General features: G+C 41.3%; 3 protein-coding genes across 5 annotated transcripts; 2 read left to right on the top strand and 1 right to left on the bottom strand.

Annotated features, from left to right (window-relative positions):
- The first annotated feature begins 614 nt into the window (after nucleotides 1-614).
- Nucleotides 615-10,684, top strand: fbxw9 (F-box and WD repeat domain containing 9). Of its 3 annotated transcripts, none has more exons than XM_061701417.1 (7): nucleotides 615-1,097; nucleotides 1,526-1,643; nucleotides 6,409-7,411; nucleotides 8,062-8,210; nucleotides 8,281-8,322; nucleotides 9,741-9,806; nucleotides 10,476-10,684. In XM_061701417.1, exons 1-7 carry the CDS (start codon nucleotides 1,015-1,017, stop codon nucleotides 10,557-10,559), a joined length of 1,545 nt encoding a protein of 514 aa, XP_061557401.1. In that variant the 5' UTR covers nucleotides 615-1,014; the 3' UTR covers nucleotides 10,560-10,684. The 3 variants fall into 3 exon arrangements, 2 of the variants coding, with proteins under 2 accessions (XP_061557401.1, XP_061557399.1); XM_061701415.1 differs by having other exon boundaries at nucleotides 8,281-8,484; XR_009770119.1 differs by lacking the exon at nucleotides 10,476-10,684 and having other exon boundaries at nucleotides 8,281-9,518; nucleotides 9,741-9,811.
- A 1,142-nt stretch (nucleotides 10,685-11,826) lies between these two features.
- Nucleotides 11,827-12,158, bottom strand: LOC133415335 (guanine nucleotide-binding protein G(I)/G(S)/G(O) subunit gamma-7-like). The gene is made up of 2 exons (XM_061701310.1): nucleotides 12,078-12,158; nucleotides 11,827-11,952 (listed from the first exon to the last, which is right to left on the bottom strand). The coding sequence occupies exons 1-2, from the start codon at nucleotides 12,156-12,158 to the stop codon at nucleotides 11,827-11,829; spliced, it is 207 nt and encodes a 68-aa protein (XP_061557294.1).
- Nucleotides 12,159-12,996: 838 nt separating this feature from the next.
- On the top strand, nucleotides 12,997-21,131 carry dhps (deoxyhypusine synthase). The gene is made up of 10 exons (XM_061701309.1): nucleotides 12,997-13,152; nucleotides 14,436-14,644; nucleotides 14,741-14,893; nucleotides 16,358-16,479; nucleotides 16,680-16,776; nucleotides 16,864-16,950; nucleotides 17,468-17,573; nucleotides 17,651-17,754; nucleotides 18,566-18,691; nucleotides 19,461-21,131. Exons 2-10 carry the CDS (start codon nucleotides 14,450-14,452, stop codon nucleotides 19,554-19,556), a joined length of 1,086 nt encoding a protein of 361 aa, XP_061557293.1. The 5' UTR covers nucleotides 12,997-13,152; nucleotides 14,436-14,449; the 3' UTR covers nucleotides 19,557-21,131.
- Nucleotides 21,132-23,360: the final 2,229 nt, after the last annotated feature.

The raw sequence follows: 23,360 nt of genomic DNA, 5'->3' as shown, positions 1-23,360 counted from the left end.
AGAATTAATATATCTAATATGACAAAAACCCTTATTAAAAATGCAGACGCCATTGAGGGTGAGCGCACTGGCCCAGTGATGATGAATTTGGAATCTGATTGGTTAAGGAAAGAGTCCTATTGCTCAAACGTCATGGTTACCACTGTTTACTAAGGCTCTGATGATATGGCGTCACATAGAGGCCGGAATTTGATGGGATGAAAAAAAATCTAAGATACTTAAAAGCATTGTAGCCAAGCGAAACGCTTTGAAATTAAGAAAATAGACTGCGGGGTCAATTGATATCACCTCATGGAACATGTACAGTATTAGAATTTAGGGTTGAATGTCGGTCAGTGCTTCTGGTAGTCATACCGCCTATATACCACTGCTCAAAACTTTCCTATTTGCCACCACTAAACAGACAAACTTAATACTTTAATCAATGGGGAGTATTTAAAATTACTAACTGAAAATTAAGGTACGAAGCACTGTTAGTGTAAAGTGTGGGTAAGCAGAAACAAATTCGACTTGATTCTAATCACACAAACAAAAGCGTTCAGACTGTGCACGTTGATGGCGTCATTTGCTGCCGCCGGAAGTGGCGTTTTGAATTTGTAGTTCACCCACGCCCACATAACCGATTACAGTTGGTACAGTAGCCTTTCTGCATCAAAATCGGATGATTTACACCATTTACCGGATATATTTTTATATCATTTCAGAAGTGACCAATTAATTGTGTGGTATATTTTCTTGCCTGGTGACATCATTGTTAATGCTTGTTAAATCATAGTATTTGGGAAGTAGCCATTTAACGTCTATGTTATCGCCTTGTGTTTTAATTCTTAAACTTAACCAGGAGTTTTTTATTTATTTTTGTTTAAACTGAAACGAAGAATTGCCTTTTTGGTTTTATGCTTCAGTCACTTGTGTTGCTGTTCTGTGTAAGCTAGCACTGCCGGGTAAATATGCAGTCACCAAAAAAGTCGAGGAGCGTAGCCTTGAAGGACATGTATTAATGCTGCCTCGGCTATGGATGACGTAAGGATGAATAAAGCGTCCGCAGCCGGTAAAGATGGGGAACAAAGTGAAGCCTCGAGTCCAGAGTTTCAAAGGTAGGACTACAACCACCGATTATAATGCTGTCCAAGTGACCCAATGCAGTGTTTACCTCCCTTTATTGAGTCAAGGCACATTTTGTATTCGAAAAAGTCTCACAGCACACCCCCATACAAAACTGGTACAAAAAGTACTGCATATATATATATATATATATATATATTCAGAAATAATGGTGATCTGTTCTCAGTTTACTAACAAATTTGCTTAGTGTGAAATATTTGTATGATAATTGATCACAAAGCTATTATTCTACTGTATTATCAGCAACAGGTGGACAAAAAGGTGTATTGTACCTGCTGCCATTTAGTGGATGAGTATGTAATTGTTCTACATGTCACTAAACGTCGCTGGCATAGATAGATGAACAAAGTTTATTATTTGTCGAAAATAGATTTAAAAATTTGGACCAAATTCCCTACAGTCCTCCTGATGTTGCCCCATCTCCTGAGACCAGTGGACTGTTGTCATTGCCATGGGAGATGGTAACCCACATTGCCTCACACCTTCCGGCTCACTGTGTCATCTCTGTGCTGCCAAAGGTGAGTCATAAAAGGTTTTGACTCATCTTTCTATCCATTTTCTAAAGAACTTATCCTAGTCAGGGTCACGGGTGACCTGGACTCCAGCTCCAAGCAGGGGCATCGCCAGCCCCCTTTACTGGGGCATGTGTCCCAGTATAAATGAGCTGTGCTCCAGTATCAGGTGGGGACTAGCCATTGGCAGTACTGAAAGTTTTTCCTGGTGGGCCGGTATGGCCACTATCATGGGTGTGTGTTCCGGTTTTTGTCTTCCCCCTGTTTCACACACACCTGCTCCTGAGAGCATCTTCACCACCTGTGCCTCGTTCAGCCTAATTACCCCTTGTATTTAACCTCGTGTCTCATTCTCTCGTTGCCAGTTCGTTGTACCTTGTCGTCGCGTTCCAGCATTCCTTGTTTCGATGTCACTGACTCATAGTAAGACTAGACCCAGTTCTGATTATTGACCTTGCCTCTTTGCCTCACATTTTTTGGATACTGTTGCCTTTTTGGATTGCCTGCCTGTGTACCGACCTCTGCTCGTTTATTAAACCTTCCTTTTGTGAAACTGTCCATTTGTTTTGGAGTCGTGCATTTTGAGTCCTGTCCGCTGTTCAGTTCATGACAGAACGAACTGGCCATAACATGGACACAGCAGACTCAGACCCGGTGCGCAAAGCCCTTCAAGCGCTGGGTCAACGCCTCTCGAAGCTGGATGAGCAGCTTGCTGCTCTCCACTTTCATCTAGAGGGACTGTCAAGGCATCAGGACAATATGATGAGACAGGTGGCCTCGCAGTTTGAACTTCTTATGAAAATGATTCAAGAGAAGGAACCAGTTGGCACAACACCCGATACCGCCACGGTACCAACATTTCCATGTGAAGCAGTCACCATGCAGCCACCTGCCACCTCCGCTGCTGTCTGCCCACAGCTCTCTCGACCGGAGAGGTTCTCCGGAGATTCTGGGAACATTAAGCCGTTCATCACTCAGTGCGAACTCCACTTTGAGCTGCAGGCAGCCGCCTTCCCCACCGAGCGGGCAAAAATCGCTTTCGTCATTTCCCACCTGACTGGTCGTGCGGAGGCGTGGGCTACTGCTGAATGGAGCCGCAATTCCGCCGCGTGTCATTCGTGGGCTTTTTTCATAAAGACTATGGAGCAAATGTTTCAATTTTCCACACCAGATCGTGAGGCAGCTCGCTCCCTTGTCACCTTACAACAAGGCAAGCGCAGGGTGTCTGATTACGTGATTGAGTTTCGCATTAAAGCAGCTGAGAGTCAGTGGAATAATCGGGCGCTACTCGATGCCTTTTTTCAAGGACTGTCCCCCGCCGTCAAAGATCATTTAGTCCCGCTAGACCTGCCGACCGACTTAGACACTCTCATTGCTCTCGCCGTAAAAATCGACAAGAGGCTTTTGGATCGCGAGCTGGATGGAGATCGGCGGAGGGCTGCGTCACCGCGCACTTGGAGGATGAGCCTCGGTGACCAGCCAAACCAAGGCAGATCCCCTGTTTACGGTCTCAACCCACTGGCTAGCGTCCCTAAGGATGAACCCATGCAACTGGGCAGGTTCCGTCTCTCCCCTGAGGAACGTCAACGCCGGCTGAGGGAAGGGCGGTGCTTCTACTGCGGTCAGTTGGGTCATTCCGTGAGAAACTGTCACGTCAAAGTTGCCGGTGCCGGTAGCAAGGGCACGGGAGAGGTGAGTCTGAATTTCATTAAGGAAGACCCTACATGGGTTCTTCCTAAAGTGACACTATGCTCTCCTGATCAAGAAATTCATACACCTGTATTAATTGACTCTGGTTCTGACGCAAACTTACTTAACGCCCTCCTTGTTAGATGTATGCACCTTTTAGAACCTTTCAAATAAAATGCCACCGCAACACCTATGCTGCAGATGGCAGTTTTATGGGCAAGATCACTCACTGCACCCAAACACTCACATTGACATTTCCTGATTCTCACTCGGAACACATTCGTTTTCATGTTTTTGATGCCATGAATCATGACCTTATTTTAGGGAACCCATGGTTGAAATTACATAACCCCACATTGACTGGTCCTCTGGGCAGGTTATGTCATGGGGCAGCAATTGCGCCCGGAACTGTTTCAAGCTGCCATGTGATGTTCAGGGCTATGTTTCTAATGACAATCCACAGAACCCATCTGGGGATCCTGATTTATCTCAAGTGCCCACCTGTTACCAGGATATTAAAGAGGTTTTTTTCTAAGTCCAAGGCCAAATCCTTTCCACCCAACAGACCTTATGACTGTGCTGTTGACTTGCTGCCTGGAACCACACCCCCACGAGGGAGGCTGTTCTCTCTTTTAGGGCCGGAACACAAGGCCATGAAGGAGTCCGTGGAAGAATCACTGGCAGCTGGGATCATTCGCCCATCTTCATCCCCTGTGGGAGCAGGATTTTTCTTTGTGGACAACGACAAGACCCTGTATCAATTTACCGGGGTCTCAACGAGATAACTGTAAAGAACAGGTACCCTCTTCCTCTCAATCTCCACCACCTTTGAGTTCCTGGAGGGAGCCAAGATTTTCACCAAACTAGACTTAAGAAATGCGTATCATCTAGTCAGGATAAGGGAGGGGGGTGAATAGAAAACCGAATTCAACACACCAACGGGACATTATGAGTATTTGGTAATGCCTTTTGGACTTACTAACGCTCCAGCTGTTTTCCAAAACCTTGTCAATTATGTCCTGCGTAATTGACAAGCTTTTCAGAAACTTAAATCGAGCTTTACCTCTGCTCCCATCCTTACTTTGCCAGATCTCAAACAGCACTTTGTGGTAGAAGTTGATGCGTCTGATGCCGGAATAGGAGCAGAGCTCTCTCAGAAATCTCTCAAGGATGATAAAATACATCCTTGTGCTTTTCTCTCCAAAAAACTGACCCCAGCTGAGAGAAATTATGACATTGGTGACCGTCTGAAGACTCCGGCCCCGAACTACAAAGTGGGTCAGCGAGTTTGGCTCTCGACCAAACATATTCCACTCCGGGTGGAATCCAAGAAGCTCGCTCCCAGGTTCGTTGGGCCCGTCCCCATCACAAAGATAATCAACCATGAAGCTGACGCTCCCAAGGTCGATGCGGGTCCACCAAGCTTTTCACGTCAGCCTACTCAAGCCAGCCCGGGAGTCCCCTCTGGTCCCGCCTTACAGGAACATAACGATAGCGTTGGTTACATTGGTTATTGGAACCCGAAGTGAGACTTCAGCTGTTGGAGACTTTCTCAGCTAACGTTGGGCGATAGGTAGGGTACTACCTGTACTGGTAGCCTGTCAGTCGAGAGGACACATACATCGACAAACAAGCATTTACAGTACGTTCACCCCTATGGACAGTTTAGTCTTCAATTAACCTAAGAAGCATGTTTTTGGAATGAGCCGAAATTCAAACCCAGAATCTCTTGACTGTGAGCTATTCCACCATACTGTCTGTACACTTTTTACAAAATTCTGTTTTATTTGTGCAACGCCATTTCACAGTAAAGTCATATCGAGGCACTTTCTGTATGGAGCAGGTCTACAAAATGAAATCCAATAATTTCACTGAGATCGCTCACATGGATAAATCAAAGAAAAGAAAAGTTCATAAAGAGAACATAATGTTTATTCCTACGGGCTACATGAACTACTCTATATTAAAAACAAACACCGCTTGCGCCTCACAGATGACTGCTTTGCAATCGGGAAAATGAACGTGATGACTACAGCCTTGATGGCCAGATGCTTTACGCTGAGGTTCAGGCACAAAAATCACATGAACCAGATAAAATAAATATTTTAATTGGCTATTTTGCAAATATATATTTTACGTTACGGAAATAGTCGTTTTTAAATAAAGTTGACAACCAATTGCACGCTCCACATGTGAGAAAAAGCAGAAGGAACAGAAGCAGATGACATTTTTGGTTGGCTGCAGGTGGATAATTTAGGTTTGGCTTTAATTTAATCAATAAGAGGAGTTCTCAATTAGACACTATTTTGTTAGAAGGGTAAGCTGAACGTTAGCTCAGTCTTTTTTCAGCGTTTAAAATGTTATTGTTGCATGCAGAAATAACATTTTGTGTTCTCTGTAGCGGTTAATTTATTTCAATAATGCAACAGATGATAGTTTTTTACACCCATCCATCCATCATTGTCTTCCGCTTATCTGAGGTCGGGTCGCGGTGGCACAGCCACTTCTTCCAGCTCTTCCGAGGGGATCCCGAGGCGATCCCTGGCAAGCCGAGAGACGTAGTCTCTCCAGCGTGTCCTGGGGCGTCCCTGGGGTCTCCTCCCGCTGGGACGTGCCCGGAACACCTCACCATGGAGGCGTCTGGGAAGCATCCTAAACAGATGCCCGAGCCACCTCATCTGGCTCCTCTCGATGCGGAAGAGCAGCGGCTCTACTCTGAGCCTCTCCCGGATGACCGAGCTTCTCACCCTATCGCTAAGGGAGAGCCCCGACACCCTGCGGAGGAAACTCATTTCGGCCGCTTGTGTCCGGGATCTTGTTTCAGTTTGTTCTCAGTTTTTTACACATGACGTTTAAATAAAAATGATACACAGTGTTATCCTCACTTTAGATGTAAAAAGGGTTTTGTGGTTCCCAGTGTTTTTTTTTTGTTTTTTTTTCCTGTGGGAGACAATCAAAATTGCTTTTGAGTACCCCTGAGCTTTTGACGACCCCTGGTTTCAGTTGGTAATAGCTTTTATGGTGTTTTATTGTATATTTGAACAAAATGATGATGCAATCTCTGTCCATCTTCTTATTTCAGGTCTGTTATGCTTTGCGCAATGTCGGGAAGGACAATACTGCCTGGCAGCTGCGTGCACGCAGACTCATTGGATCAAAAGCTATCTTTCCAGTGGGACCAAGGGAAGACTTCGATTGGCCCATTGCTTGCTTGGAGATGGAGGAACTGATTGCCTGCTGGACCGGAGTAGCACAGGTTGTGGCCAAAGAGCACCAAGCTAATGTGGTAGACCCGGAAGGAGTGGGGCAGCAACGAAGGGCCTTGGAAGATGGACCAGCAGCTGAGGGGCAAGAAGACAATAGAGCGGCTGTTATAGAGCCAGAGAGAGTGGAAGTGCAGGAGGAAGCATATGACGTTGAGGAAGGGTTGGCATTTGAAGAAATGGGTGGTGAACTGCACCCTGTTGTTGGTGAGGACCAATTAGTGGAATTGAGGGAAGTGCTGGAGGAGAGATTAGAAGATAATCCAGAAGAAGTGCTGGAGGAAGATGGGGATCGCCCAGTTTTATTTGAGGGCCAAGATGATGCTCCTGATCATCTACAGGACTTGGCTCACCTCGGGTTTCAGGGTAATAGAGGACATGTAGAAATACAGCATCAACCCACCAGAAGTCAGAGCCCACCCCCAGCGCTAGAGTGCCTTACCTTGCTTTCAGGCCACATTGCCGAGATCAACTCGGTCCTCTTAGTGGGGGGCGACGGGGATGTTTGTGCCACGGGCTCCAGAGATCGGGATGTTAAACTTTGGAATCTGCAGGCAGACTCTAGCAATATGCTGATGCACACGTTGGTAGGCCAGGGCCACTTCAACTCCCATCAGGGCTGGGTGTGGTGTTTGGCATCTCAGGGACACCTTCTAGCTTCGGGGGGCTTTGACAGAACAGTGAGGTTGTGGGACCTCCAGGCTTGCGGGGCAGAGAGGGGAGTGATCAGGACTGAAGCTGCCGTCATCTGCTTGTCCTGTCTGCCAGATGTGTTGCTGGCTGGTACATTCAATGAAAAAGTCCAAATGTACGACCCTAGAGGTGAGTCAGACGCCTTTACTGTATACCATACACTAACTGACAACTTCAACATGGAGACCGGCACAACTTTATGAAAACTAGTACAAGTTGAAGTGTAAGCTTTGACAAAATATGGCATTTACCACTTAGTAGTATAGTCATTTTATGCAGACTAGTGCCTGGCACAAATGTGTTTGGCCAAAATGACATACAGTACAAACCCCAATTCCAATGAAGCTGTGATGTTGTGTAAAACATGTAAACAGAATACAATGATTTGCAAATCCTTTTCAATCAATGTATTTTTTGCCATTCAGTTCCTTGCAAGAGAACAGCAAGTTCTGAAAAAGTACTAAAACGGCGAACAGTTGAACATGTGCATTTAAAAGTTTATAGAAAGTCAAATTAACTTCACCTGTAAAGGTTATAGTACAAATGAGGTTCATTCTGCAATTTCACTCGGAAGCCCAAGATCCCAATGTTTTAGTGTGATGTGTACTGTAGGATTGTTTGGCCTTGGTGAAGATTCTCCTGGGTGCCATTCAGAATTTTTCATACAGTTCTTGTACTAAATCTCATTAGCTCGTTCATGTGTACGCAGTGGTGTTGTTGCTCAGTGTTTATTGTACTTGTATCTGCAATTGCCATATTATTATTTTTATTTTACTCAGCTTCTGTTCCCTTGGTGAAAAGCCTCACACACCATACCAATTCTGTCCTGTGTCTGGCGGCAGACGACAAATACATCATCTCTGCGAGTAAAGACAACACTGTGGTCGTCCACGATCGCAGGGCAGACAGAAGGTTGTATAAAGTTCGGGTAAGTATAAACACGCAATAGGAATTATAATTCTGTGACAGAAAAACATCAATTTCCTGTGTGTTTCCAGCTGCGCTCTTACCTGCGATCTATGAGCTACGGTGACAATGAGGTATGGGGGGGAGACATCAGGGGCAGACTCCGTTGTTTTTCCATGCGACAGGGGGTCTTAAAGTACCTGTCGCGATTCGATGTTGGCCACACAGCTATGGTCACTGGCATTCACAAGTCACCTGGAAGCCTCTTCACGTGCTCCTCTGATTTTACTGTCAAGGTAACATGGGCCCTTAATATTCTGCTCATGTAGTTAATATATTGATTTATTTTAATGTCCCTGTAAAGTGAAAATGCCGTCTAAATCTGGCACACCACAGAGAAGTGTTGTTAACAACCTTGACAAATTTTGATGATTAAAAAAAAAATAGCGAAGTACATGAAATGAGGCTTAAAATGTCATGAAAAATCAAGCCATTCTCTCTGCTCTCGAATTATGTGGGTGTGTCCGCTGAATGTGCTGAAACCAAACCCTACTCAACTGTCAACTCTCAATCTAATGAATTTGTTTTTTCACTTTTCGTACAATGATATGCATCTCAGTGCTACACATAGTTAAAATCAATCCTCTCCCACCACTCATCCAAACATGCATACATACATGCACACACAGTTAAAAAAGTAAGATAATAATAATGTAATGACCTATGGCTAGGCACAGAGAAACCAAGTGGGAGATATCTCAGTAAACTGTCTGCACTGAGAACAGACACCAGATGGCGGGCACAGGGTACCAGCATGGAGCTCTGGTATAGTGACGTAGGGAAAGCCACAAATGGCGAGTCAGGACCCGATGGGGCAGGACCACGGTCACAATCAATTACAGCTCCCAGTGCAGAGAGCCCCCACTCAGGAAACACTGAAAGATACTAAAAATAATCATTCACGTATATTAAAAAAAAACCAAAAAACATCTGCATAAAACCCAGCGTTCAGTAGAAAAGCTAAGAGTGTAGGAAATAGTAATAAAACACTGAAAATAAAGTTAAAAGGATAAAACTGTTTAAAGTATGCTAAAACATGAAATATCAGTACCTTGCTATTCCTCTTTTCTCTGTGTGACTTGCACACGCTCAATCCAATGGTTCACTCTTAAGTGGCCGTACCAGTGGACTATCCGAAGGGAAGATGTATTTTCTGGATGGAGGCATGGCTAGCCAACGGTATGCCGTGAATGCAACGGAAAACCACTGCGAACGAAGGCATTCAGTTATTCTATAGTGGGGGAGATGGTCGACTCATGCCGGAGTGGAGGTGCGTCACTGGGCAACATTTTAGCAAGGCCCCAAAAAAATCAGGAAAACTGAAATGATGAAAAACTGTTTCATGCTATGTATCCACAATTAAGTACTACATAGTTCTCCGTCTTTGCACGGTTTCAGCAATTATCGTCAAACATGTATAACGTATTTAGAAACAAATCTCTGTATTCGGTTTACTGGGTCTTTAACAACTGAACTTCTTCTACCTCCCCAGGTACACATCCCTTGTGGGCCTCCAAAGACATTATGCACCCTGCGTCACCAAGACGGAGTCTCTGGGGTGAGTTAATTGCTTAACGTCTCAAGAAATTATCTTTTCACTGTATATATAGAGAGACAGAAAAAGGACTTTTTCAAAAAATATAATTATCTTCAGAGTGGAGTATCCAAAGTCAAACAGAAGCTGCTCTACTATGCAGACTAACTTTCAAGTTGTTATTTCAAAGCCATTTTTTCCTATAGGAAAAAAATTACTCCAACCTGAAACTGTCACAGCCATAAAACCTTTAACTGTACGGGGGATGTCTTAATATTAGAACATTCCTATCTGTCTTCCAAGTATATAGTTAACCAGAGTGTAATAAAACGAAAATAAAGTAACACTAGTCAACCCTCTGAAGATTCCTAACATACACGTAATTGATAGCGGATGTAGTCACTGGTCTAACTAGTCATTAGCCATGATGCTAGCATCTGATCGGAGGTTATTATATTCTAAATATTGTATTGAAAAGTAACACTCTTTCCTATGTCACAATACGTTCAGTTTCCTGTTCTGTGGTGGTGGTCATAGGTCTGTTTGGTTAAACTCCCAAGTAGACCATCTTTCAGGAGTTTGGCTTTGGAGGTGCCACTGTAATTTCTAATAATGATATATCAGTATAATGCACATTTATTACAGCATCTGGTATATGTGTATATTTTTCATGTCTTCCATCCGTTCCGCCAGCTGAGCGTGGAGGCTGGAGTCCTGGCTGTCGCCTCAGGGGATATGTGTGTGAAAATCTGGAGGCTGAGAAAGAGCGAGACTTGAGAATAGATGTGGACAAACCTAAATGTCTTAGAATACTGCACTGTTAAGTTGTGAAAGCAAGATGTATTCAACATAAAAAAAAATATCTGTAAGCTATAATCATGAAAATTATAAAAAATAAAACCTTAAAGTATTTCACTGTGTGTTGTGACTCTATGTGTCACCTTTTGAAATGAACAGCAAATAGGTTTCCACAATACATGATAGATGGCTGTGTAAGTGTGGTACGAATACCACTCGTGGTAGAAGGGCTCCCTCTAGTGTTATGTGCATCTATCACTGAATTAAATATTCAAACTGCATACAGTGGTATAAACTTTTTTATTTTATTTTTTTCCCCAGTAGAGTTATAGATTATAGTTAAGTAACTTTTAAGTGCAATACATTTAATCTTTTAGAACTGCTCGTTTTTAATCCTTTAGTGAGTTGCACTTTAACTTTTTTTTTTTTTTTTCCAATAGGTTTTAATTTTAGTTTTTTTTATTTTCCTATATTTAAGCACCGTACTAATTTTCAAACTACATAATGTTACAATGGCTTACAGTAAGAAATATACTTCACGAATGAAACCTGTGCATCATTACATTACTGTATTTGAATGTTCGTCATTATGGTGGTACTTTAGGTTTCTTTAGGTGGTACTTGGCGTAAAACGTTTGAGAACCACTCTTGTAATACAATATATTGAGATGCACCTTTAAGTACACAAACACGCTCATGTTATTACCCTCACCGGCCACACAATTAGGTACTCCTGCTCAAGCAATCAAGCATTCTGCCTTCATAAAAATATACTAGTACTCAGCTTTGATTGAACTTGTCAGTGTTCTTTTGACGATACAGCATAAATGTGTCAAACAAAACTAAACATCTTTGAAAGTATATTTACAGCCATACCTACAGCTCTTGTATTTGCTTTAACTGGATAATGCCAGTGTACCAAATGAAGTGTTGTTTAAAAAAAAAAAAAAAAAGTTTTTGCTTTAAGTTTCCTTCTCTAAGCTCATGTACAATCAAACGGGTGACAAAAATCTAACTCACATTAGTTGTTCAAAATAAAGATCATTGTGGCATATCTATTTGTAAAATTTATTGGTTCACAAAGTAATACAATGCTATTTTCAGAAATGTGTTTACAGAGCATTCAAATTAAATTATGTCAATCAGGCTACACAAGCGCTGCAAATTTTGCATGGGGAATTGAAATTAACATCAAATGACAGCTAAATGTTCTGCTGAGCTGGTGTCAACCCTCCAATTAGGAGTCTCAAAGCAGCACACAAGACTTCTTATCTTTGAATGGATTGGAGGAGGCAGCAACGCTGGTAATTAGAGGGTCACTGCGCCTGTGGTCCTGGCAGTACTGGACCAAATCTACTGCTGTGAGAGAGATCTAGGACAGAGGTGGACAGACATTTATTTACAAGCGGGGTTTAGTGTTAAATGGCAGACCTTTAATCTGCTAGTCATCTGCTAGTAAAAAGTATGATGGAATTTTGCCAAAACAACCACACATACCTTTATTCTCTCCATGCTTGCTTCCAGCCGAAGCTGCTCCACCAATTTGTGCACCTGAACGAGGCTGTTACTGCAACTCATTTTCCACGGGATAGCTTTTGCTAAAAATATTTGATGTCCCTTCGAGGAATAATAGACCTGAACAGTGATCCTTTGAGCCTGACAATCTGAAAAGCTTTCAACCTACCTTTTTGACACATCACTGTAGGGTGGGAGTTAAGAGGCCCTTTGAACATTAAGGGCATCCTGGAAAGGTCACAATGATCACAGTTTTTGTTTTTCATTTTGGATCATGGATCTGCTTTTAATACAATGCCTTTTCCAATCTATACTAAAAAAATTGTAAATGTAAATTACTGCTGATGTTGGTTAACAGGTTATTCCCCCCCCCCCCGTGTGCATTAAAACAAATTAATAAATGGAAAATGCCAGAAACATATTGATAGGCAGAAAAATGAAATTAAATTAATCGAGTATCCACCTGTTGCCATTCATACAACAGAACAATAACATTGTGTTCAACTAAACAGTTCTAGATTTTACACCGAGAAGATTTGTGTTGGTGTACCGTGAGTTTTTTTATTTTTCGTCTTTCTAAATATGTGTCTTAATTGGCTCAATAGATGTTGGGAAACACTGAACTAGGCTGTTGTGCTGCCACCTAAATTCAACTGCCAAGTTCAAATGTGATACTGAGAATGCAAGATCAGTAATGTAAGACATTATTTTGGAAACGTTTATCATTAAATTTGGATAAACTAAAAGGCACAATTGTGGATTTTCTCAAGACCTGAAAAATGTATACATTACGACGTATTTTGTGTGCCGAGGCATTCAAGAAATAAAACGAGGAATAGACGGTAAGCGCTCGTGAGCTAGTTGGTTGTTTGACAAACCCAAATGTCAAAGAAGAAGAAGTTCCGCACGTCGGCTTCCGCTTTCGGTAACGCTGTCACCTACACCGTATACATGGGATGTTTATTTTTCTTTAGTGCTAAATTGCTGATTTACAAAAACGGAATACGTACATGTCATTTGTGACAACCTGTTAGTTTCCAGCCACCGTCTCTTTAAGGTTTGTGAAATATTTACGTTTCATATCTCATTCTTGCCATAGGTTAGGAATAGCATAGTCGTTAGCCTCTGTTAGCTATACTAACCTACAAGCTGAAATATGGTAATGTCGTTCCACTACATAACCCAAGGCAAGAAAATATCACATTTAGTGTTTCAATAATACCTCTAGTGGTATTTTTTTTTCATAAAAAAAATGCCTTGCTTAAAGCAGAAGTACTGATTGAACTCATTCTGAAAATGTACACACTCCGAAATGAAGTACAAAAGTAACAATAATAATAGTATTTTTTGCTGTCAATTATGTACAATATCTGTTTTAAAAACTTGGCACAACGAAAGAACAAAATATGCCTTTGGTAATTATAAACTGAAAAAAACAAGTACTGAACGTGTTTTTTAAGATTCGACTTATAATTTTTGAACGGCAGGAGTTTGTGGTTTCTAAGCTGCCATATGACACAATGCATTTGCCATGAATCATTTTTGGAGCCAACTGTATAAAACATCCATCCATTTTCTGTACTGCTTATCCTCACTAGTGTTGCGGGCCTATCCTAGCTATCTTTGGGCGTGAGGCGGGGTACACCCTGAACTGGTCGCAAGCCAATCGCAGGGCACACAAAGACAAACAACCATCTCTACTCACATTCACACCTATTGGCAATTTAGAGTCTCCAATAAACCTACCATGCATGTTTTTGGGACGTGGGAGGAAACCTGGAGAAAACCCACGCAGGCACGGGGAGAACATGCAAACTCCACACTGGCGAGGCCGGATTTGAACATGGGTCCTCAGAACTGTGAGGCAGATGTGCTAACCAGTCGTTGACCGTGCTGCCCCGTATAAAACTTGCTTACATAAGGCAATGGATGGGGAATATCTTGCTTCTCTGATTCTGTTGTGTCATCAAGCTCTCAGTCAGTCAATCAAGATGTCAATTGTGGTTAACTTCACCTCTTTCTTTAAATTTTTTTAATGTTCTGTCATCATCTGCAGATGTTGAAAAAAGTGAAGTTTATTTTGCTCATGTAAGGAGTAGGAAGTACTCAAATGTAGGGAGTAAAATTCAATGAGAAAAATAAATACTCAAGTAGAGATACTTGAAAAATCTCCTGAAGTATAGTATCAAAGTGTTTGTACTTCCTGGGTAATGCACTTTATTAGAAAACAATGAAGAGAAATTGAAGTTTAAAAAGAAGCGATTACACACAGTGTATCTACACCGATATTGCTAGCGTATCATGAAAACCAGTTCTGACTGTCCAACTCACACCTTTCAGGTTTAGTCGAAGACATGGCAAAAAAGGCCCCTTCTATTGCCCTTGAGGCTGTACTTAAAACCAGCAGTGACTTACCAGAGGACTTACCGAAGATCAGAGGCTACGACTTTAACCAGGGGGTGGATCTCCATGCAGTGCTGAAGTCCTACCTAACCACAGGCTTCCAGGCCAGTAGCCTAGGCTTGGCCATCCAGGAAGTCAACCACATGGTGAGAGGTTGAAGATGTACAATACTCATTTACCTTGAGTAGCTTTTCATATGGTTTAAGAATTTTTTTGGGAGACATTTATGTATTCGTCCCTAGATCGAAAAACGTCTCGAGACAGTTGAAGCAGAAGAAAACGAGTCTGGCGACTCGCCATCCCGTCCAGGCTGCACCATCTTTCTTGGCTACACTTCAAACCTCATCAGCTCTGGTGTCAGGGAGAGCATCCGATACCTGGTAGAACACAAAATGGTGCGTCCGGAACACAGTCCATTCTGGGATACAATTTGCTTGGATTTGTTTTGTTTTGTCTGGGGATGTGCCGATATTGCTTTTTTTCTGACAAAGAGTATGAGTACAAGTACTTTAGTCTGGACTCTGTTTTTTTTTTTTTTTTTTTTTTTTTTTAAACTAAAAAAAACAAAAAAAACTGGCAGGATCAGCTGGGTAGCCTGTGGGTGTAGGTTGGCTGGGCCAGGCCACGCCATGGCTTCGTGACAGGAGTGCAGCTGGTTCAGCTAGAGCCGAGTAGCACACAGCTGAGCTGCACGGAGCAGAGCGTGAGATACTCTGTGTTATTCAAGAAACTCTGTGTTTGGTGTGCCGCTGGCCGCATTGCATTTGGATTTACTGTTGTCATCAGCATTTACCTTAAAGTATCTCAACAAGGTTGACATGGTTCCTAACTTCCTACTCCACCTGCCTGGAAGTTATGTCAGCCTGGTAAAGTGGTATTGTTATATCATGGTATCGGAGCATTTTGATGAGTAGATGTACAGATGTAAATTTTTTCCAAAGGGCATAATTGAAAAAAAAAAAAATCTGCCATACTATAGTTGCGCCTCACAGATAAAAAAAAATAAAAAAATTAACAGGGTAGATATCATGGAAAATTTACTTTTTGATTGCTTGTATAAAAATAGTTGGGTCTCTGGAGTGACTGTCTACTCATCAACTGTGAAATTGCACTGTAAATTCTTGTTGAGGTGTTTATTTCTGAAAATTCGTTTGCACAATATTGTCGGATTTGTGATGTCATGTATGTTTGTTTGTTGATGTGTCCGCTGCATGCGTAAAGTTATTTCGTGGCTTGGTGAGGAAGTGCTGCCACCACAAGTGAAAATACAATCAGTGCTTTTACTTTCTTTATGAGGGCTTGCTTTTTTCTCTCTGACTTGGGTTTCCACTCGAGCGCAAGTAGCTCTTAGCAATACCCGGTGCTGCCCCGGGTTGTCATGGTAGCACAAAGCTATACGTGCATTGTCACACCCTGCAGTAGATGGAGGTGGGGGTAAGCAGTGGATCTTATGCATGATAGTGGACAGGACAGGCTGATTTCTGCAGGGCTCTAAGAGGGTTAAAATTGTATTTTACTTCTTGATCCTTGTTTTTTTTTTTTTTGGATTACGCAGACATGTTATTAAGACAACTGGGAATTGTTTTAACTTGTGGGGAAAAAAACAACAATATGTTTCCTTTAACATTCATTACTGTCACTAGTGAAGAAGAAACTGTAAAAATGTAAAATCATGAAACAACTACCTTAATTTAGAGAAGTGGTGACGTGTATTGGTTGTCGTACTACTTCAAATGCGACTCTGCTTTACTTCATGATACTTCCTCTGTATTCTTCTTCCCTTTGCATGTTATTCTTTTAATACACCTTTTTGTCTTAAACCACAAAATAAGAATTGTGTTTCGTTGACTTTTGTGTAGGTAGATGTGGTTGTGACCACAGCAGGAGGCATAGAGGAGGACTTGATCAAGTGTCTTGCTAACACATACCTTGGAGAATTTAGCTTACCGGGCAAGGAGCTTCGTCTGAGAGGAATCAACAGGTTGGTAAAGTATGAACTGTAATTATGACTCAACTACTGCGTTAGAGTAAGCTAGTGAGTACAGCGTGTTCCGACTTGCGTACAAATATAGGTTACTGGCTGCAAATTCTTCAAGATGCCAAATTAATGTAAATGTATCTGTTTCATGCTCTTTAACCACCTCCCTTCTTTCCCCTTCATTCTACTCTCTCTGGTTCAAGGATCGGGAACCTACTAGTGCCTAATGATAACTACTGTAAGTTTGAAGACTGGCTCATTCCCATCTTGGATCAGATGTTGCTGGAGCAGAACACAGAGGTGAGTCGGATAGAGCCACCCAACTTACAGTTTACTGCTTACTCACTTTGTTTCTTGTGATTGGTTGGAAATTAATTTAAAACCTAGGGTACCCGTTGGACTCCTTCCAAAATGATCCACCGGCTTGGCAAGGAGATCAATAACACTGACTCTGTCTACTACTGGGCGTACAAGGTTGTATTCTTCATAATTATGTTGACTAATAACAGCTACAGGATTGTCAGAATAATAACTTTGGATTCACTGGATACTTGACGATGTACACCAGTAGGATTTTACAGAGTTATGAAAAAGTCTCTCAAACAAAGATACTTTAGTAATGCTCGGTTTGACACTCATAATTTAACAGTGTGTTAATTACTGTCGTTGTATTTTGCTGTGATGTAGAATTCCATTGCACGTACTGAGAGATGTTTGTTATATTGGTATCAGACCTTATTTAGCTATAAAAAATGGACATACTGAATTATAAACATCTCAAGATCATCCAGTGCAATCTAAAACCACAATAATAAACATACTGCTAAATGAATACCTCTCTGACAGTGCCAATCCAAATTGAGCGCCATCTTTGTAAAGGCAGATTTTCCGTCCCTGGCAATGTTGTGTATGTCGGAAATACATGTACACTCAAACAGAGAACAAATAATGATTAAAATTTTTTATTTATTTATTTTTATTTTTTTATAAGAATAATATTCCAGTATTCAGTCCTGCATTGACAGACGGCTCTCTTGGCGACATGCTTTACTTCCACTCCTATAAGAATCCTGGCCTTATACTGGATATTGTGGAAGGTAAAAGAGAAAGATTGCCTCGTTTAAGTCGATATCATTAGTTGACAGTTTCATAAATGTGAGCCTGTTCTTCATAGATATACGCAGGTTGAACAGCCAGGCGGTGTATGCCAAAAAATCTGGAATGATCATCCTCGGAGGTGGGCTGGTCAAGCATCATGTAGCCAACGCCAACCTCATGGTAACTCATCTCTTCTTCCCCTCTCTAAATACAACACATAAAGTTAGTTTTTGTAGATTGACACGGTTCTTTTTTGTACCGTGCTGCCTTGAGATATGGTTTTAAGTTGTTCCTTGACCACGCTTGTAACTCAAAACACTCATCTCAAATGATCTTTCCCTATTGCAATGAACAGAAGTGCTTTTAATCCGTTCCAGCCTCCCCAAAAAGCCAACAAAAAAATTTGCATCCTATAACTTTGAACTTTATAAAAACATATCATAATGACATCATTAAATAGAATGTAAAGAATTAAACAGTTTGTGCATCATGAGCAAGTCATTGCGGCTCCTTCAGGTGTGTGTAGCTCGGGCTTTATATACAGCTCTGGTCATCCATCCATCCATTTTCTGGACCAGTTATCCTCACTAGGGTCACAGGCATGCTGGAGCCTATCCTAGCTATCTTCGGGCGAGAGGCGGTGTACACCCTGCACTGGTCGCCAGGCAATCGCAGGGAACATATAAACAAGCAACCATTCACATTCACACCTACGGGCAATTTAGAGTCTTCAGTCAACCTACCACACATGTTTTTGGGATGTGGGAGGAAACTGGAGTACCCAGAGAAAACCCACGCAGGGACGGGGAGAACATTCAAACTCCACACAATCAATACATTAGTGCTTGGATTTGTGCTTAAATATAAGAATGCATCAGCCTATCTTAAATTATTTGTACAGGAAGATCATAAATATTGATGATTCGCATGTAATTGTCACACATCATTATAAATAAAGCTCAAACCTGTTTTTACAACACTGTTTCTACAGAGAAATGGTGCAGATTACTGTGTGTATGTGAACACGGGCCAAGAGTTTGACGGCTCGGACTCTGGTGCCAGACCTGACGAGGCTGTGTCCTGGGGCAAGATCAGAACCGACGCTAAACCTGTCAAGGTATCAATGTTTATCCTTACAATATTCTGCCAATAAGAAAACTAATGTTGTCTTGTCACGCTTATCAACTATATACTCCAGGATGTATATTTTCAAATTCCGTTAGTCCCAAAACTAGTATAATTTCGATTTACTTTTCTCTGAATACAGATGATAATCATAGAACCGTAAATTTATCTGACTGATACATAGGTAAGGGTCTGGTTGCTCAGTACAATGATGAGCATTTCAATTCATCATTCAACATCCATCCATCCATTTTGCTACTGCTACTACACATTGTTCAAAGTTCAGTTGTATATTCTAATAAGTGGTGGTTTGTGTTTGATGGAATTACTCAAAGTGACTCATGCAGGCAAGCTCTCGAGTCGTTTTCGTAGTGATGGTTGACCGGGAATCTGGGTAATTAATTGTGGAGTGTCTCCCCAATGTATCTTCTAGTCACAGACGGTATGTGTATTAATTTGCCCTCAAGGTGGCAGTATCTGCTCATTGTCAACTCCATGCATGCTGAGGTTGGGGTCAGAACCCTTATCTTAAAGCTCCACAAAATAGAAATGAATGAAAAACAAAGTTTACTGTAAGATCAATCCATCCATTTTCTATAAGGCTTATCCTCAATATGGTCACGGGTAAGCTGGAACCTATCCCAGCTGACTTTGGGTGGGGTACATCCTGGACTTACTAGCACAGGTTTACTGTAACAAATGGGGTGGGGGGGAAGTCCTTTTTTTTTTTTCATTTTCTGTTTTTATGTGTTTGTTTCTAGGTATATGCCGATGCCTCTTTAGTCTTCCCTCTGATTGTGGCCGAGACCTTCGCTCTCCATGCCGACAAGCTGACTGCAGGCAAGAAAACTGAATGAATGCTGCGAAGCACTTTGTCTCATTACAGTGAAACACTTTTTCTGGGGGGGAGGAAGCGCCGCTTCATGCCGGGTAACTTTGTAAAGCACCGCAGCATTCCTGTCCAACCAGTGCTGCCATGTGGAAATAAGACTGCACGGTCTCTCTTAGCTTTCTCCAACAATATTTACTTGTTAGGACAAGTTGTATTACTCTCATTCAAATGGCTTAAATAACACAGTTGCATGCCTCAGCATGCGCCAAAGAAACCGTCAGTTGGGCGTTAGCAGACGACAGTGAATATGCGCCCATGAGGCCAAAACTGCATATATTTCAATTTAGAATTGTATTATTTAACTTAATAATGAAATGTGTGGATGCTAGATTATGTAAACCACCACTTTACGATGCTAGATTGCTAAATTACACAAGAAATTAAAGGAACTTTCTTTTATGGTAGAAAGGAATATTTGTCCAATTCAGAAGGCATTGATGTGCATGCAATGCTTTATTTCACAGCGTTTACTTCTTTGGGGCTGAAAAAGCTTTGAATAGCATTATGTGCACCTGTCTTATTTCTACAATGTAAATATCCAAATTGACATCGGCAACAATGTTAGGTTTTCATAGCTGTTTTTTGTTACGCTATCTATCTATCTATCTATCTATCTATCTATCTATCTATCTATCTATCTATCTATCTATCTATCTATCTATCTATCTATCTATCTATCTATCTATCTATCACATTAACATTTTCCTTTATTTCTCAGTGAATAATGGATGAATGTTAATGACAAAATGAAGGTATATGCAGGTGGTACGTATCAATGAAAGTGTACAATCGAGTGCTTATACAAATTAGGTTTGCTCAGCCTTGTTGGAATCCTGTGCTCTGCTGCGTATCCTAGCCTGGATTTACGCTGCACGGTTCAAGTGACAATTGAGATTTTTCGTCCTCAAGCGGCACAATTCGCAATTTGCGTCATGGAAACCATAAATAGAAAAAAATCAGGCATGGAATTGGATCTTTAGATCGGAGTCTCAGGCCTCTTCCAAATGTGGTTAAAATCCGATGCGTATCGGATGTCTGCCTATGTGAGTGCACTGTAGATGACTAGATCGGATATACACTGTCAATGCGAGCTTCACATCCTCCAAATACACTGATTGGTGATATATATCCACCTACATCTGGGCAAACAACACCCGCTGTAAATCTAAACTACAGCAAAGCATAGCCCATTAAATATGATGTAATTATGGTTCATAAGACGTATGTCCATCATTAAATAAGCAAAAAATATTGACTGAATGTAAACAAAGCCATATCGGATAAATGTCCCTTGAACTATGCATAGAAATAGTTAGAGACCTTACATTTTAATTCGGAACGTGGACCTGCAGTGTAAATCCAGGCATAACGTATCAGGTTAAATATTGTGCTGCTTTATAACACCTCTAGAAATAATTCTCAGAAATACAGTTTCCTCCCTGAACTGAATATTTGTATTTATTTGCTTAAAAAAAAATAAATCTGTAAACTTACATTACATCATTTGGAACTTTGTTTTGAATAAACAAAAGGAAGTAAACGGTGTCTTCTGACTTGTTCGGCAAGAATTCACAACTGGCGGAGTGGCACGCCGTTTCCTCCGTTCACTTGTTGATGTTATAATATGTACTCGCATAGACACAATACATCCTCTTAAGATCCTTTTCCTCTCTCAGCTCTCTTCTGAAACAACCACATAATCAAGTCAAGTCATTTCCCAACATAATAAATCAGTCTGATGTTGTGGTAATAATATTTCCTGTGCCTAATCACGCTTCCCATGTTCTCAAGTTGTTTTCCTAACCCACTTATGATAAGTTATACCTAAAAAAATGGGAATTGTGGATTGATTTTATCTTACGTTTACTGAAACATAATTTTCTCCATAGTGGTTCAAAGTGTCTTTCTTGACTCGAATATTGGCCTTCTTTTGCTTTTGGAAATGAGGAATGGAAATGGAACTAGGTCACAGTCAACCTTCCCAAAAACCTGAGCTCAAAGTGCGACACACACAAAATTGTGTGTTCCTTTCCCACTACAACAGGTTTTCCATTCAGGTCATTTATGGATCAAGTGCCTACCCCCCCCCCCCCCCCCCCCCCCCCCCTCAATGCACCAGTATCAGATTGTAATCATCAAAGCCTCAGAAGTCCGCCAAAACCTCAGCTCAATGAGTTTCTTTAACCTTTTTTGTGATGCCACCACGGAGAAAAAGTGATGTTAACCATAGAAAAGGGAAATGGAGGAGCATAATCAGAATGTATTATTTGCTGTTTTTACAGATTTTGCGAAGGTGCCGTACAACCCAGTCTCCTAACACTTCCAGTGCATTTTTCCAAAATCAAATAATCTGTAAGGCATTTATTTTAATGGGTAATGTTGTAAAATGGGTTGAAATGATAAAGCCTTTCAGGATTCATAGTTTGGGGTACTGCATGTATATTTAGGGTTTAAACTGTTACTATAGGTAATGATATACATTTTGTGGGGGTGTCAATTGCAGAGTTAAATTTGCATAGCAATAGCACGGCTTTAAGAATTTAATTGTTACAAATAAAACACCACTAGGTGACAGTATTGCTCTAAAAACCTTCAAACATTGCAGTTGTCCCTTGTTTATCACAGGGACAGCGACCATATATTTTTTCATTTATATATATATTGTAAAGCTTTATACAGCGTACTAATACAAAACATGCATGTGAGGTGTAGGCATTTTTTCTGTCCACTTGGGGTCGCCAACCTCACGTTTTACACTGTAGTATCTTGAATGTGTGTTGCCTTAAAAGGCAGGGCCTGGCCTGTTGAGTGACGTCGGTGTCAGCGAATGAGAGTGTGGAGTTGGCCATGTTGGCTCAGGAAAGCACTGGCTTTTAATTGGCTGACCATAATCCAGTCTGAGTAGTGGTAGCAAAATAATAAATAGTTCAGTGTTGAGTTACTCAGCGTAAATTGTGGCCATCGACAGCTCGGTAATGAATGAGCGTATTGTGTGTTGGTTTTTCTTACTGTTTGTTCAATAAAGCGATTGAAAGTGCACTGTTGGCTTTCCATCCATGATCACCTGAGGAGGGATTACAATTCATTATAACTACTAGTGGTAGGCTCTATTAAATGACCGAATGATGTTTACTTTACCCTAGATGTGCAGTTGCTTAAGCCAGTTTTGTATTACAACAGACACCTTGAACTTTATGTAACTTCTTTTTTAAATAGTGAAATGCTGCCAAATTTTGGAGATTGTCTTTTCCTAACCCACTCTTTCCTCCTGGCTCCCGCTTGAGTGTGCAGTAATGGCCTGAAAAAAATGATTACCATATAGAGAAAAATCCGCGTTATAAAATGATATACATTATGTACGATTTAAAAATCAGTGGAACCACAAAATGGCAACCGACGACTGTACAGCTGTCAGTCAGGTGTCTTAAAAGGCTGAATAGTGTTACTTGATTTTAGTTTTTTTGTGCAGTGGTTAACTTTAACTTTGACACTTGTATTACAGTCTATAATGTTAAAATGTTAATTATTTCCTCCACCATTAATAAAGGTTTTATTAAGGATGACATGTTGAGCTTGGACCAAATTAATTCACTTTACATTATTTCCTATGGGAGAATGGGGTTTGAAATTGGAAGTCAAGCAGCGTGACAGAACAAATGGTTTTGACTTGACTTTGGTTCCACTGTAATGTGTAATGGAAGGACTACAGAGAAGGCGAAGTGGTCAGCTATGGGGGACCTTGTGTCCGTGTTAGATTGTTCGCCTTAGT

Source organism: Phycodurus eques, chromosome 16 (genome assembly GCF_024500275.1).
Source record: "Phycodurus eques isolate BA_2022a chromosome 16, UOR_Pequ_1.1, whole genome shotgun sequence".
In the NCBI taxonomy this organism is placed as follows: Eukaryota; Metazoa; Chordata; class Actinopteri; order Syngnathiformes; family Syngnathidae; genus Phycodurus; species Phycodurus eques.
The sequence above is the reverse complement of the archived record's forward strand: the minus strand, read 5'-3'. Positions and strand labels throughout refer to the sequence as shown.